General features: G+C 44.7%; 1 protein-coding gene across 3 annotated transcripts in view; it reads right to left on the bottom strand.

Annotated features, from left to right (window-relative positions):
• Positions 1-17,857, bottom strand: part of LOC123768462 (transient receptor potential channel pyrexia) — a 47,246-nt gene that overhangs the window by 10,525 nt on the left and 18,864 nt on the right. The window contains exons 1-2 of one of the 3 annotated variants that reach the window (XM_045759020.2): positions 2,345-2,483; positions 712-795 (exon numbers count right to left, since the gene is read on the bottom strand). In XM_045759020.2, coding sequence (XP_045614976.2) covers positions 712-733 — 22 coding nt within the window. In that variant the 5' untranslated portion in view covers positions 734-795; positions 2,345-2,483. Of the gene's footprint in view, positions 1-629; positions 673-711; positions 796-2,344; positions 2,484-17,857 lie in introns of those variants that run through there. The other 2 variants (XM_045759017.2, XM_045759019.2) reach the window with 2 other exon arrangements.

Raw genomic sequence — 17,857 nt, 5'->3', positions numbered from 1 at the left:
AGAGCAGCACTTTACCTGTGAACTCTAAAGCTACAGGTCCAGATGGACTCTCACCATGGATACTAAAGGAAGGAGCAGGAGCTCTATGAATGCCACTCTCTATGGTGTATTTATCGAATTTGAAAAAAATAATATTCATTAGTTTTAAGTATTAACTTAAGAAATATATATACATTTTCAACATGTACATAGATTTATTATAATCAGCACCCTATACAATTACTCTATGAAATGTACATAATAATCATCAAGATAGTAGAGGCTTAACAAAGCTATATTTTACTAACAATTTGTTCAGACGCATACTTATTATAAATGATCCACTGTATGTGTGTTTATATATAATGCATGAGGTGTAACTTATCACATTATATATATATATATATATATATATATATATATATATATATATATATATATATATATATATATTTATATATATATATATATATATAGCTATGCTTTGTATGTGTACAATTATCCACTCTATGTGTTGTTTAAGACTGAACCACTGTAATTATGCACTAATATCTACGGGTTATCTTATAATAATAATAATAATAATAATAATAATAATAATAATAATAATACTGTAATAATAATAATAAGTACTCATAAAATGTACTCACAAATAAGGCAGAGCCAACTAAGTAGCATGGTACAAGAGGCCAGGGAGAGCTGCTCCCACACGTGAGAGGAGAGTGTACTGACCTGTCTGTACAGCAACCAGCATCTCCTGTTTATTATGGTCCTCGTCCTCGCCCCCTGGAGGGACGCTCCCCTGAGCGGCTACTCCTGAAAGAAAACGGCACGTCACGGTCACACTCATGCCAGGGGAGACTCTAGCATCTTAAGGGTTAGGAATTGCAGTAGGAAAGAAAACGGTACGTCACGATCACACTCATTCCAGGGGAGACTCTAGCATCTCAAGGGTTAGGGCTCGCAGCAGCAAAGAAAACGGTACGTCACGGTCACACTCATACCAGGGGAGACTCTACCATCTCAAGGGTTAGGAATCGCAGCAGCAAAGAAAACGGTTGATTTACGTGTGAGAATGGGATGACTAAAGTAATCACATGAACGTGTTATTTTTCGCAGGATTTCCTGTCATTAAGAGAAAAAAATATGCATAAAAGAAAATGGTTTATAAATCAAATGGGGAAAGTCATCACATGAACTAACTGATTCACATTGATTTCCTATCACCGGGAAAGAGAATGGTATGTCACAACAAAAAATGGGAACTAAACAAATAATACTAATTATTAGCCACTATTACGCTTTGCGTAATAGTGGCTTTAGGCATTGTATGTACTAGCTCTATCTATAAATCTATCAATTTTTGTATAACCTCTTGTATGTATGTACTTTACCTGAATAAACATTTATAATTTATATTAAACATTTATTTATTTATTTATAATTTATATTTATAATTTATAATAAACATTTATATATTTATTTATTTATTTATTTATAAATACGTTGACAGTATATAAACACCTACAGAACACAACCTACTCAATATTCATAAAATTCTGGTCTTAGGAAAGTAATAGTAACTATAATAAATAATGGTTTATCTAAAAAAATATATTATTATTCGGGGAAAAAAAGTCAGATTTTAAATTGAAAAACCTGAAGTCAAAAAATATTACAATAATATTTCATTGTGTTGGGGGGACAGGTTGCCAGTGTATATAGATGTTAGGCTTATATTTAGGTTCCCGCACCCCCTAAAGTCGAATTATTGACTTCCCCCCCAGGATCTAACCCCTACAACAAGCTGACTAAGTCCTGGGTACCTATTTACTGCTAGGTGAACAGGCGCATGAGGTGATAGGAAGTGCGCCTAACCATTTCTGTCTCGTCCGGGATTCGAACCCGGAATTTCCGATTATGAATCGATAACGAACCCAACTGTAATACCGGAACTATAAAACTTTATTCATAGTGAAGGAATAACACAGCCAAAATTTCAGAGAAAAGAAAATAGCAAATTGTTTACAAATGATTTGTTAGTTTTGTTTAATTAAAGAACAGTTTGTTAATATAGCTGTGATTTAGCAGCACAATTGGCTAGTACTGTCTACACAACACCAACTCAACCATCATAACAGCAACCCAGCCATTACAACCCCAACCCAGCGATCACAACACCTTACAGTTGAGAGGCGGGACCAAAGAGCCAAAGCACAACCCCCTCAATCACACCTAGGTGATTATACCTAGGTGAGTACCACCCCAGCGATCGCGTGTATAACCAGTATGTCGGAAGATTCTTATCATCAACGTGTTTAACAGATATTACGACACTGGGACGAGAAATGGCCACTTTAATTACTTGTACCAGTCGTGTTATACGGTCCTCGGGGGAATACGATGATGGAAGCTTATATACCATGCAGGTTCCCGACACCAGCTTCCTTCAGTGGAGGCTTACACCACTAAACTACCACCACTCCTAAAATACACTCCATTCATACTAACAGGAAAATGATGTTAGCTAAGTATGGCGATACACAAGTGAACAGTTCAACTCTAAAATGTAACTCATTTCGCAATCAAGTCTGGCAATGTGACTGTGAAGTCGGATATCCGGCACTGCTGGGCACCCGGCTGCCACCCTGCTTCAGGCCCTTGGAAAATATCCTCAGGAACAATGGCGGGACCTTTGAGAAGCCGCCAGCTTCACAGAGTTGGAGCTTGCCCTACGAGCATATATAGGTGAGCACACACACACACACACACACACACACACACACACACACACACACACACACACACACACACACACACACACACACACACACACAGAGGCAAGCGTCCCCCCACGGACCAGGTTAGTCTTTTACTTATTCACGACCCCCCGCCATCTATTTACCCCCAATGTTGACTGTAGCCGGGCAGAAATGGTCCCGAATATTCTCCTTATTTACAACAAGTGTATCATCGGCCGGGGGTAGCGTGATACAGACTCGTTCCTGGGGGAAATTGATTCGCGTTCGTATGCAAATCCGAGAGCCTATGTCCGATTCACGAACCGTGGTACGCCCGTCCTGGCTCTGGTGGTTTAGGTTAACTGTGTGTTTCATGCATGTTTTGGTACGTGTTTATCTCTGTGAGTGTGGAGGTGGTGAGCCTCTCTTAACCTCCCACTCACTGCCACATTCATATTCCCAAGGAATAAATATAACTTTTGAATAGTATTCTAATTCCTGACAGTGAGCCGAAGATAATAACCATATATGAATTTGAAGGATAAAGTTACGAGACGAACACAGAGAGAGATATCAGCATAATGTACATGACAGAGTCGGTAGGCTAAGATCAGACAGGAAGGAAGCAGGTTTCCGTTTCATTAAGCCCCTACAAGTTAACCTTGTGAGACCGATACGTAACCCAGCTAAGGACATTCTCCACTGCGATGAAATGAGCACAGCCAGAACTTACCATGGGAATAGATCACACATGACGGCACATAACTTATCAATGACAGCTGGCAGTCAGCGGTTACAGATAACATTATGAATTACACTGTAACAAAGGGGTTGGAGGCGATGAGTCACAATAACGTGGCTGAAGTATGTTGACCAGACCACACACTAGAAATTGAAGGGACGACGACGTTTCGGTCCGTCCTGGACCATTCTCAAGTCGATTGTGATGAGGACAGGTAGGGACAGGCAATAAATAGGCAAGAGAGAGCTGAGGAGGAAAGTCAGGTGTAGGGGATAGTAGTAATGAGAACTGCAGCAGGCCTATTGGCCCATACGAGGCAGCTCCTATTATAACCACCGAAGGAGATAGTAATAGGAAAAAGAAGAGGATAGCAAGGGAGCGTAGGAGAAGACAATGAACAGAAAAAGGGAGAAGAGAGAAAGAAAAGGAAAGAGAAAGAAAGAAATGGAAGGGGTAAGCTTATGTTAAGTCACGTTTGTTAGAAAGATTAGAGCATTTGAGTATATACTGTGAAAGGGAAGAGTCCACAGCAACAAAGCCAGGACTCAAGTTCATGTTGGGTACATTGTGTATTAGAGCCGATTCTACAAGACGGCGTCTGTGTAGAGTAGAGGCAGGAAAGATTATTTTGGAGGAAGACCAATCAATGGGATGATTAGAATCCCTCACATGGCAGAAGAGAGCATTGTTAGTGTCTGCAGACTTAACACTTCTCTTGTGTTCTTTAAGTCTGTCATTCAGTGTTCGGCCAGTTTCGCCAAAGTATTGGAGAGGACAAGATGAACAGGAAATAGAGTAGACACCAGCAGCATTAGAAGCAGGAGGAGCAGTGTGAACTAGATTGCTACGAAGTGTGTTAGTTTGTCGAAAGGCGAGTTTAATGTCAAGAGGACGAAAGGTATTGGTAAAAGTTTTGAGTTCAGATATGAAGGGAAGGCATAGTACAGTGCTACTAGTGTTGGAAGCAGGTTTAGGATGAAAGAAATCGACTTGAGAATGGTCCAGGACGGACCGAAACGTCGTCGTCCCTTCAATTTCTAGTGTGTGGTCTGGTCAACAAAGGGGATGGGTTTGTGTGAGACAGAAAACGCTGGGAGGGCCACGTCACTTGACACAACAAACTCCGAGCTGAGCACACTGTGTAGTGCCAGGATTAACATACTTCTCATATGAAGTTCAGACTGAGGTAACACATAACACATGGACTGAAAAGAACAGAGCCAGCCAGAGACGATAAGATTTAAGCACGTAAGATACCTAAAGACAGAGATAAGTTTCTTTCTAAGTAATCAAAGGGAGCAATACAAGGAGATACGAGAGGGAGCATTAAACGAGGCAGAAGAAAGGTGACAACAGAAGAAGGGCAACAATAAAAAGAGAGAGAAGAAAGGGAGCAATAACAGGAGACAAGAGAAAGCCAGATATTCCGATGAGCCATAAGACCGTATAGAAGGACAACGTGATTTTTTGAGTGTAGCATCGAAGTGACTCGAACCAGTGATCAAGGCACTCCCAGCACCGCACCTTACCCCTGTACCACGACATGTTATAGGTTATACAACCCTGGGATACCACTGAATCCTTAGGTTGAACTACAGATGAACACTCACCATACAGCCCACCACCACCACCACACTCATCATACACCTCATCACACTCATCATACACCCACTGCCGTTACAAAAGACTATCGATCTACCGTAGAGGGGACGAAGTCACCCATGAATATATTTATAAGTCCCGTGCTAAGAAAAACATCCACGAAGCACAAATGCATTTTTTAAATGTTAGCGTGTCAGTGGTTTTGTGCACGAACCAGGCAATGGTAGGGAGGGGGTGGGAGTAAGGTATGGGGCGGGGGGAAGGGAAGGGGGGAGAAAGGAGGGGCGGGGACGAAGTTCAGGAAGGGGGGGAGGGGAGGGGAAGTGATGGTTTGGACTGAAGGAATTGAGTAATGGGACGGGAGAGAGGACAAGGATTGGAATTGTGAGAGGAGGAAAAGGCAAGTGTGAGGGGGAGTGATATGGTGAGGAGCCTGGTAAGGGGGGATTGTATGGTGAAGGGTCTGGTAAGGGGGCGTAGAATGGTGAAGGGGGGGGGGACATGGTGAGGGGGCGGGCTAGACAATAGGTAACAGGGGTCAACAATAGGAAACGCTTACCACAGCGATCTCTTTCACATGTATCCTTCGAAGCCAATATGCTCGCAATAACGTGGCGGACAATGATTTGTGAAAACCACAGAGCAAATATAGAAATACAAAGAACCAAGAACAAATATTATTATTATACTACTACTTCTACTACTAATAATAATAATATAAATAAAATAATCATACAAATAAGCATAATGATTTTCAGATAATTAAGTTGAATAGACCACACACTAGAAGGTGAAGGGACGACGAGGTTTTGGTCCGTCCTGGACCATTCTCAAGTCGAGAATGGACCATTCTCAAGTCCTGGACCATTCTCAATCGACTTGAGAATGGTCCAGGACGGACCGAAACGTCGTCGTCCCTTCACCTTCTAGTGTGTGGTCTGGTCAACATTCTTCAGCCACGTTATTGTGACTCATCGCCTGCAGATAATTAAGTTCACACACAATATTAATATTCAATTATTGTATAAACAACTCACAAAAATATTTCTCAACGTAGATTAATTCGCATCCGGAGGTTGATAACACCTCAGCTTGAGGACAACATTCACACAGAGAGGTGTCCACAGTTTCTGGCTCCATATACACTGAGAGCATAGATTGATTGATTGATGAAGATTAAGCCACCCAAAAGGTGGCACGGGCATGAATAGCCCGTAAGTGGTGGCTCTTTTGAGCCATTACCAGTATCAAGAGCTGATACTGGAGATCTGTGGAGGTGCGACTGCACCCTGCGTGACGGGAGATGTCTCCCGTGTGAATGTGTTAAGATAAAGATGAAGCCACCCAAAAGGTGGCAGAGAGCATAGTTTAGACCTGGTCATATATACGGGTTATTCATGCCCGTGCCACCTCTTGGGTGACATAATCTTTATCAATCAATCTGGACTAAAGTATACCTGACTATGGTTGGTCAGTAGGCAAATATCACGCCGTAACAACCATCCATTGGGTTAATAATTTTAATCCAACACCAAAACAAATTTCCTTGTGGATTCAGGACACCTGTGGGTTAATGAGGCAGGTTTGGCATTAATTAACAAAAGGGAAACAAAATGGCGTAGCTTAACGAGTTTGGTGTCGTTAATTAGATGGTGATTGAAACACCAGAATTCCTCGTTACCAAAGGTTTAGTCTAGAGGTGAGGGACTTGTGACAGCACGCTGCACTTGTGATCCTGTGGTCCTGGGTTCGATCCCAGGCGCCGGCGAGAAACAATGGGCAGAGTTTCTTTCACCCTATGCCCCTGTTACCTAGCAGTAAATAGGTACCTGGGTGTTAGTCAGCTGTCACGGGCTGCTTCCTGGGGGTGGAGGCCTGGTCGAGGACCGGGCCGCGGGGACACTAAAGCCCCGAAATCATCTCAAGATAACCTCAAGAGGGATTGAGTAGGCCTACGTATGATTTCCCGCTAGCAGGCTGTGTATCTCATGTGCGTAGGCCTATAATAGTGAAGGAATGGATACATTTGAGTATGATTATATTTAGAGAGTAATCTCCCTGGAACATATAAATGTCGATTCCTAACATTGAATTACTTCGTTATAATCAAAATAATTAATATTCTCAGGGACAGGCAGACAGTGTACATATAAATGTTAGGATTATATCAAGACCCTCCCCAGGATGCAAGCCCAACAACAAGCTAATTCCAGGGTGAACAGAAGCATTAGGTGATAGGAAACTCCCCCAACCATCTCTGTCCCGTCCGGGATTCGAACCTGGAATTCCCGACTGAGTTGAAAACGAAAAAACTGTACTGCCTGGACCCTTTACCCGTAGGGGGGGGGGGTTGGGGTTGTCACCCCCTTTAGTGGCCCTCAACGGGGCCAGAAAGCCGACGGTTTGTCAAAGGTTCCCACAGTATTCTTGAGAATATTTTTTCCAGGTGAATTTTAAAATGAATTATTGTCTTGGGCAGTATGAAGTTGACGTCGCTGAGGTAAATGACGTACAGTCTTCTGCTGAATACACGACGCATTCACACGACGCATTCATACACGATAGCTGAATACACGACGCATTCACACGACGCATTCATACACGATAGCTGAATACACGACGCATTCAGCTATCTGGCGGGTTGCGAACGTTGGCTCCATGTTTTTGGTGAGAATAATGAGCCAGAGCTGTGTGACCAACTGGTGACCTCTCTAGTGTCAGTCATAAATATGGTGGTGATAGTTGGGTTGGTGATGGTGGAGGAGGTGGTACAAGTGGTATTGTGGTCATCATTAGGGTTGGGTCAATACCTGGAGCCAAGCCTGTCCTCACAGCTGGTACTTTCCCAGCCAGGGGAGCCCCTGAGGCGGTACCTGACTCCGTCATCCAGGCTCCATCACCTCAACCCGCCCACAGGATGAGTATGGGGTCCACTACCACCCACAGGATGAGTATGGGGTCCACTACCACCCACAGGATGAGTATGGGGTCCACTACCACCCACAGGATGAGTATGGGGTCCACTACCACCCACAGGATGAGTATGGGGTCCACTACCACCCACAGGATGAGTATGGGGTCCACTACCACCCACAGGAAGAGTATGGGGTCCACTACCACCCACAGGAAGAGTATGGGGTCCACTACCACCCACAGGAAGAGTATGGGGTCCACTACCACCCACAGGATGAGTATGGGGTCCACTACCACCCACAGGATGAGTATGGGGTCCACTACCACCCACAGGATGAGTATGGGGTCCACTACCACCCACAGGATGAGTATGGGGTCCACTACCATCCACAGGATGAGTATAGGGTCCACTACCACCCACAGGATGAGTATGGGGTCCACTACCACCCACAGGAAGAGTATGGGGTCCACTACCACCCACAGGAAGAGTATGGGGTCCACTACCACCCACAGGAAGAGTATGGGGTCCACTACCACCCACAGGATGAGTATGGGGTCCACTACCACCCACAGGATGAGTATGGGGTCCACTACCACCCACAGGATGAGTATGGTGGTCCACTACCACCCACAGGATGAGTATGGGGTCCACTACCACCCACAGGATGAGTATGGGGTCCACTACCACCCACAGAATGAGTATGGGGTCCACTACCACCCACTGGATGAGTATGGGGTCCACTACCACCCACAGGATGAGTATGGGGGTCCACTACCACCCACAGGATGAGTATGGGGTCCACACCCACCCACAGGATGAGTATGGGGTCCACTACCACCCACAGGATGAGTATGGGGGTCCACTACCACCCACAGGATGAGTATGGTGGTCCACTACCACCCACAGGATGAGTATGGGGTCCACTACCACCCACGGGATGAGTATGGGGTCCACTACCACCCACGGGATGGGCATAATAAATGCCCTAAACTAAACTCCCCCCAAAACGCTATACTGCTACCTGACTAAGCTCACAGTAAACATACAGTAAAGCATTTAGTGACGGGGAATATCACGTTCAGATTCAGATTCAGATGTTTATTCAGGTAAGGTATATACATACAAGTGATGTTACATTAATGGATTGATATATAGATAGAGCTAGTACATACAATGCCTAAAGCCACTATTACGCAATGCGTTTCGGGCAAAAACATAGACGTTCGGACGTTAACATAGCCACCCATTACTGTAAATTCTAGAGTCCTGACTCGTACAGATTAAGGTGGCAACAGTGTTGTATACCTAATTTCCTTAATAAACCTGAATTTCAGACAATTTTGTCAGAGAGGCAGAAAGTTCAGACATAATGTCAGCATCAAAACAAAAGGGTAAAGAATGCGCCTGAAGGCACCCAAGAATGCGCCTGAAGTCACCCAAGAATGCGCCTGAAGTCACCCAAGAAGGCGCCTGAAGGCACTCAAGAATGTGCCTGAAGGCACCCAAGAATGTGCCTGAAGGCACCCAAGAATGTGCCTGAAGGCACCCAAGAATGCGCCTGAAGGCACCCAAGAATGTGCCTGAAGGCACCCAAGAATGCGCCTGAAGGCACCCAAGAATGCGCCTGAAGGCACCCAAGAATGCGCCTGAAGGCACCCAAGAAGGCGCAGACATGTTGACCAAAAATTTTCACCCGGGTGTTGCCCAGGTTAGCGAATTATATACTGGTCAGAGTAATCCTCATATGGTCTAACATCAGGGGAGGAGACCAGGGGGGGGGGAAAGGGTAAAAAGGGGGGGGGGGAAGAGAACTAGGGGTAAGGGAAGAGAGAGGAGAGGCAGCCCCCCCTTCTTCCACCTTAGAGAAACCGTCAGGTGTGTGAGTAATTAAAAATCTCTAATCAGATACTTGTGAGAAGGGTCGTGTAAAAGGGGGCACCGAGGATGTACGGGGGTGGGGGGGGGAGGAGGGGGCTGATGTATAGAAGGGATAGATACACGGGATAGATGGGGATAGTCAGACACGAGGGGAGGGTGGGGGGGAGGAGGGGGCTGATGTATAGAAGGGATAGATACACGGGATAGATGGAGATAGTCAGACACGAGGGGAGGAAAGAAAGGCGAGACACGGAGCCATAACTAGCCACGATAACTTCACCCAATGAGGACTGGTTCACCAACCATATTCCATCAAGGAAATGATTGTTTGCCCCAAGAATGTAACAATTATATGCTGTACTTGCTGTATTAACCTGCAGTGTTAAATGGGATTCTTGTACTGTTATTTGTCTATTTGTACTCACTGAATTTGTGCGCCCCTTGAGGGACTTGAAATAGAGGGGGGTAGAAATAGCCTAAGCTACTCTATCCCTTTGAGATGTATTTATTGCTTATCTCAATAAACATACTTGAACTTGAACTTGAATGATTGTTTGGTCACACACAGAGATCACAATAACGTGATTAAGGCAGTGTCTGGGATGCTCCCGGACGCAGGTTCGAATCCTCGTCACGGCCCTTGTGGATTTGTTCAATTGTTTGGTCCATTATCAATATTTGTGGCCATGATAATTACTGTAGCCAAGATGAGCCAAAACCTCGCAGACACACCACAAAGAGGTAGACGCAGGTTGGTATTTACTCATTGATAACTAATAATAATACTAACAATATAAATGATGACGATAATATTAGGTTTTGATATTATTATTTAGGGTATACAAATGATACAGCCAGTCAGCTACAGTAGTGTGATGAGGGAACCTTACAGCCAGGCAGTTACCGTAGGTTGGTGAGATAATCAGTAGTCACTAGTAAATAGTTCACTACACACAATACCGTCTACGCGAACTCTTCACCCGTCCACGGAGTGACGGGTGAAGAGTTCACCCGTGAAGTGTAGAGGTCAATATACTTAGGGAGCCGGTCGGCCGAGCGGACAGCACGCTGGACTTGTGATCCTGTGGTCCTGGATTCGATCCCAGGCGCCGGCGCCGGGCAGAGTTTCTTTCACCCTATGCCCCTGTTACCTAACAGTAAAATAGGTACTTGGGTGTTAGTCAGCTGTCGCGGGCTGCTTCCTGGGGGTGGAGGCCTGGTCGAGGACCGGGTCGCGGGGACACTAAAGCCCCGAAATCATCTCAAGATAACCTCAAGATACACACAATACCGTCAACGAGAACTCTTCATCCGTCCACGGAGTGACGGTGGCCAACATACCTTCTTGAGGTTATCTTGAGATGATTTCGGGGCTTTTTAGTGTCCCTGCGGCCCGGTCCTCGACCAGGCCTCCACCAGAGGCATATACACGCTGGTCACCAGTACATTAATCAACTACCAAGTCTGTGCTCGAAATTAAACTTAAACCAATTTGTTCCTCGGCAATAGACCTTTTATGTTCGCTGGTTTTAAAGGGTTTACCTCCGCTCAAAATCGATGGATCCGGGGTACAGTTCTCTGCCCGGACAGAAACAGTTGGGTACGTTTCCTTTCACCTGATGAACCTGTTCACCTAGAGGTCAAATATGTACCAGGATGTTAGTCAACTGTTGTGAGTTGCATCCTGGGGTTAGGTCATCCGATGGCCTAGGCCTAGGAGATTCTCTTAGGCCTTCTCCTCCTGTTGAGCTTCATGTCCCCAATTAAACTGGAATTAATGCCCAGTTTAAAAATATTAAATTGACTAAGGTTGTGACAAGAATACACAGTACATGGTATTTGAGAACTTAATAATACTTCTTCGAGGTCTGTGAAGATTATATTGATAAAGTTACCGTTCAGTCGGCTCCGTTTTCTGTTGGCTTAACGAGACCCTGACGGGTAGTGTAGACTTTTTAGGCTTAGTTCACTAATTATGCATCTGGGACCCACCGACCCAGGGTGGGCCAGGGTGGGTCCCAGAATGGGCCGTGTGGGTCCCGTGTGGGTCCCAGGGTGGGTCCCGTGTGGGACCCGTAAATAACCATGTGGGCGGTACAGTGTTGACTGCTCTCGAACAATCCTATTCTCTCTTATCTCTCGGAATTTGTGAGGTACGAGCCTTCTATTAGGAAAACATTCCCAACATGATATTAAAGATATTCAAGACATATTTTTTTTTATTTTCCTCTTCTGTGAAATACCCGGGCGTTACATCCTATTTTATAGGATTCCTATCATAGGATTTTATAGGTTAAGCTTATCAAGGTCCCCAGAGGCCAACTACTGACCACCCCCAACAGTTCCCTACCTCCTAGGTATCAACATACTGCTAGCTGAAGAGGCATCAGGTGAAAGAAATAGTACCCAATCGTTTCTATCCTGTACGGTGACTGAAGCCGGATCCCTCGATTGCGAACAGGGGACGTAGACCACTGTGCTACAGAACCTTATTATATATTATAATAAGGTTAACCTTATTATTCTCACAGCTCGATTGTGCTGTGAGGAGCTAGAGGAGTCTAACTCATACACACACTCACTCTTCCATGAGACCTCACTCTTCTCTTATCATATGTGTGAGGATATCAGCTTGTGTTCACCATCGCCCGCATCAATAACAGATATCGTTAATTGCTATCAGTCACATGTATCGTCGTCCGGTATCGTCAACCACAGGTATTGCAACAATAACTGGTATTGCAGTGGCGAACTCTCCCGGATATTGCAATCGTAGTGATGGGTTGTGTGGTACGCTCAGAGAGAGAGAGAGAGAGAGAGAGAGAGAGAGAGAGAGAGAGAGAGAGAGAGAGAGAGAGAGAGAGAGAGAGAGAGAGAGAGAGAGAGAGAGAGAGAGAGAGAGAGAGAGAGAGAGATCCTCATAACCGAGGATCGAGGGTTCAATCAATCCCCACGGCAGGAAGGAAGCATTTGGGCAACATTTCCTTTCATCTAATGCCTCTACTCATCAAGCAAATAAACAACTGTGGTGTGTGTGTGTGTGTGTGTGTGTGTGTGTGTGTGTGTGTGTGTGTGTGTGTGTGTGTGTGTGTGTGTGTGTGTGTGTGTGTGTGTGTGTGAGACAGCGACGCATTAGGGGGAAATCTGGAAGGTTTTGATGCGGTGTCAGTGCGGCTTACGGCAGCGCCAGGGCTTCTAGCCAGAGTGGGAGAGGGGAGCAGGAGAGAAGGGTAGAAGTGGAAAGAAATAAAGCAAGAGTGGCGGAGAGAAAGGGAGAAGAGAAGAACAGAAAAAAGGAAGGACCAGGAAACGCGAACGTAACACAAACAACGAAGAAACAGCGCATCAAAAACTCCAAACATACAAACTTATAAACCAAACATACACTGCGAGAAATAACTGCTGATTACTAGAGTTTAACTGCAACAGTCAATCTCCCCCACCACCACCCCAAACCCCCAGAGATGGTAGACTAGCAATAAACTATCGCTCACAGGTACAAAATATAGACCTAACCACTAAAAAATTAACCCTCCCATTAAAAAATGAAATTGGGGCGGAGTACGGCGGCGTCCGGGCGGGAACTGTGATGTATATCAAAGAGCCCAGCGACGGCAACACTAAACATGGCGGCTGACTTTAGACCAGCGCAAAACTTTTCAGTTACTTTACTGCTCCGTAAACACTCCTCGGGAGAGAAGGAGTGTTTACCCCCCGCCCGCCCCAAGATGAGGAGCCGGGTTGAGATTGATGCCATTAGCAACAGAGACCTTAGCAATGAATGATCTCTGGTCTGATGAGAGGTTCGCGGGCGGGCGGCTTTACGGCGCGTGGGGAGGACTGGAGCAGACGGTAAACTGCGAGCAGTGGACGTAACATATACACACCAGGACACACATGAGGCACCAGGGCACACATGAGGCACCGGGACACACATATGAGGCACCAGGACACACATGGCACCACCGGGACACCCTCATCGCGACACAAATATCACAGTAGCAAGGTTATCGCAAATAACCGAACTCAATTACGGACTCATTATCGCCCGTGCTACATTGACATTCCGTTCTGAGTAGCTACATCTAACACAACATCTCTCATCACACCTTCGATGAGCACTAACCCTTATGACCACTAAATTATGTGTTCGCAGCTGCCCTATACACCGACATCAACCTCTTCTCATAATGCATACTAATGTTGACGATATCGACTACAACGTCGAAGTACCTCTACTTCATCAATAATACAAATCTCCGTAATATTGAGATCGGCCTCCCTAGATTAGGCCAGTTGCCTTGGTTAGTACACTCTCCTTACGCAAAATTACTTATTTAATTAATTAAATAATAATAATAATAATAATAATAATAATAATAATAATATTATTAATAAATAATAATGAATGTGTCTCAGGGATGAAAATTTCTGATGGCAAATTCAATTCAATCCGCGTCTACGGGCAGAAAACTTACATCATTTAGGTATTGAGCAACGGGAAGGCAATTAGTAAGATAGGACCCCTTATAACCCATAAGACAGTTAGGCTACAATCGACCATGAATGTCCTGGAAGTAAAAGAGATGTGATTGCTGTCATTCCTTGATAGATAAGATCTTAAGAACAAGGTAAACTGTAGAAAACCTGAGAAAATAAACCAAATTTGGCGTCCTTACACCGTAGAATATAAACTCTAAGATGGGGATCTTAGATATCCTCATACCGAACCCAGAGTCTGTCAGTGCAGATTACTTATCACATGCCTCTGTATGACTAACCATCCTGTGTGATGGGGATTTTTTAGCATCACGTAGCTTGCTTTTTGACACTGTACTCCCCTTCATATAGTCTAGGGTAGCCGCACAAATGCAGATGTACCTAATGTATTAATAAAACAAAATTATAGTATCACTGCTACCTTATTTATTTATATATTTATATATACAAGAAGGTACATTGGGTTTATGAGAGTACATAGCATTGATTTTTTATATTCTTGTAAAGCCACTAGTACGCATAGCGTTTCGGACAGGTCCTTAACAGATAATATTAAGTTGGTAATTTCTAGCAAAATTGAGAAATATTATCAGATACATTGCAAGAAACTTTGACGAAAACTAGTAGGTATATTATAGTAAAATTTGACGGTTATCAACAGGTAGACTGTAGCATAATTTGAGGATTATTTCTAGGTATAATGTAGTCAAATATGTTTTCAATATAACACCCATGATATAAGATGATAGCGGTGATTACAATGGTGAAGTTGTATGGCTTAGGAACATATATTGGGAGAGTGGGTAGCACAAGACACAGTGCGAGTTTAAGGCACTAGGTAGGAAACTATGAGGATGAAATCAGGTACTTTTTGGTTTTATTTTTTTAATAAGGCGTAGGTTGAACAGCTTTTCAATTCGTTAGGGAGTGAGTTCCATAGACTAGGTTCCCTTTATTTGCATAGAGTGTTTACACAGATTTAGTTTGACAGGGGATATCAGAGATATTTATTTCTGGTGTGGTGATTATGGGTTCTATTACATCTCTCAAGGAAGACTTTCAGATCAGGATTTACACTTACGAACAGGGTTTTGTAAATGTAACATTTACGTTTAGAATGTGTGGAGTGCAGTGCAGTTTGCAGTGGCTGAGCCCCATGCACATATACCGTAGGTAAGATAGGGATAGATTAGCGCGTTGTATAGTGAGAGGAGAGCAGTTAGGAACATAATTTCTAATTTTAGAAAGTATACCGACCGTTTTTCAGACTTTCTTGGTTATGTGTTGTATGTTGGTGCTGAAGTTGACTTTCTTGTCTATGTATAGGCCAAGGAACTTTCCATCATTTTTATTACTGATGTTAACATTGTCTATCTGAATCTGAAGCTGAACTGCATTTATTGATTAGCTTCCGAGTAAGATGTAGTAGGTCTTTTCTATGTTTAGTGTGAATTTGTTGGTTGACGTCCATAAGGTAGGATAAAGATTAACATCAAGGAGGAACTAATGGATGAACGAACCAAGAATGAACATTCACTACAAGAACACCCTGACCTGAGCCATGGAAGCCCCACCATGCCCGGGACGGCACCCACACACACACACACACACACACACACACACACACACACGCACACACACACACACACACACACACACACACACACACACACACACACACACACACACACACACCACCACGCTAATAAGAACAACACAACGAGAAACAAGAGAAGGCTTCCATGCGTCGTAAATTGTGAATATGGTGTAGGGGCGGCGGTGGTGGTGGTGGTGTCGGGGTTATCTGATGGTGTCTGGGTCGTTGTGACCCCAGCGCCGCCTCCAGGGCCCACACAACCCTCACTTGGCCCAGGCCCCTTCTTCACTCACAATTACCTCCTAACACAACCAGAATTGGTTCTAACTCTCAGATTCTGTTGACAGATTTCAGACTACGGTGCCCAGAAGCCCTCTCCCCACATAGAAGCCCCAGTACCCAGCCTCATAGACGCCACTAACCCCAGTACCCTGTCTCCAGATATTGGGGGAGTCATATACCAACAGCTGAATATTCCTTGCCACCTACATCTTAATTAACGCTGTTGGGGGGGGGGGGTGACAGGAAGCCTGTAGCTAGGCTTAGTGAGGTGCCACTAGGCCAGCTTCTGACTTCCCCAGGATGTACACCACAACAATTCCCTAACTCCCGAGTAACTATTTGCTGCTAGGTGAACAGAGGCATCAGGTATAAGGCAACATGCCCAACCATCTCTGTCCTGCCCGAGGACTGAACCCGGGTGCCTCGGTTGCGAGATGAAGTCGCAGACTACTGTGCTAAAGGACCCCACGTATATCAACTAGGTGCAAGAAAAGAAATATATGTCATAGTCGCACTCTCTTCGCCAGTTATAACAACGGCCAAACAATGAAACAGTAAAACAAAAGAGAATCTCGTGACTTGGATTCGATTACCTCCAACCATCGCCATCTTGGCACTACGACCGGGGAGATGTCTTCCCCCCTGATCAACCAATCTGTTTCACGACTGCTGCGGCGGCTTGCCACATTTTTAGCCTCCAGTCAGTTAACTTGGGCCAGAACGGTTCATTATTTAAAGCTGGTGGAGAGAGAGAGAGAGAGAGAGAGAGAGAGAGAGAGAGAGAGAGAGAGAGAGAGAGAGAGAGAGAGAGAGAGAGAGAGAGAGAGAGAGAGAGAGAGAGAGAAGAGAGAGAGAGAGAGAGAGAGAGAGAGAGTGTGTGTATGTGTGTGTGTTAGACAGTAAGCTAGACACACCAAATATATACACACACACACACACACACACACACACACACACACACACACACACACACACACACACACACACACACACACACACACACACACACACATGACCTGGATAGACTGAGTGAATGGTCCAACAAATGGCTGTTGAAGTTCAACCCGAGTAAATGCAAAGTAATGAAACTAGGCAGTGGAAACAGGAGGCCAGGCACAGGATACAGAATAGGAGATGAAGTACTTAATGAAACAGACAGAGAGAAAGATCTAGGAGTTGATATCACACCAAACCTGTCTCCTGAAGCCCACATAAAGAGAATAACGTCTGCGGCATATGCGAGGCTGGCTAACATCAGAACGGCGTTCAGGAACCTGTGTAAGGAATCATTCAGAATCTTGTACACCACATATGTAAGACCAATCCTGGAGTATGCGGCCCCAGCATGGAGCCCGTACCTTGTCAAGCACAAGACGAAGCTGGAAAAAGTCCAAAGGTATGCTACTAGACTAGTCCCAGAACTAAGAGGCATGAGTTATGTGGAAAGGCTACGGGAAATGCACCTCACGACACTGGAAGACAGAAGAGTAAGGGGGGACATGATCACAACCTACAAAATCCTCAGGGGAATCGACCGGGTAAACAAGGATGAACTTTTCAACACTGGTGGGACGCGAACAAGGGGACACAGGTGGAAGCTGAGTACCCAAATGAGCCACAGA

This window comes from Procambarus clarkii, chromosome 35, assembly GCF_040958095.1.
Source record: "Procambarus clarkii isolate CNS0578487 chromosome 35, FALCON_Pclarkii_2.0, whole genome shotgun sequence".
NCBI lineage: Eukaryota > Metazoa > Arthropoda > Malacostraca > Decapoda > Cambaridae > Procambarus > Procambarus clarkii.
This window is presented reverse-complemented; position numbering and strand designations above follow the sequence as displayed.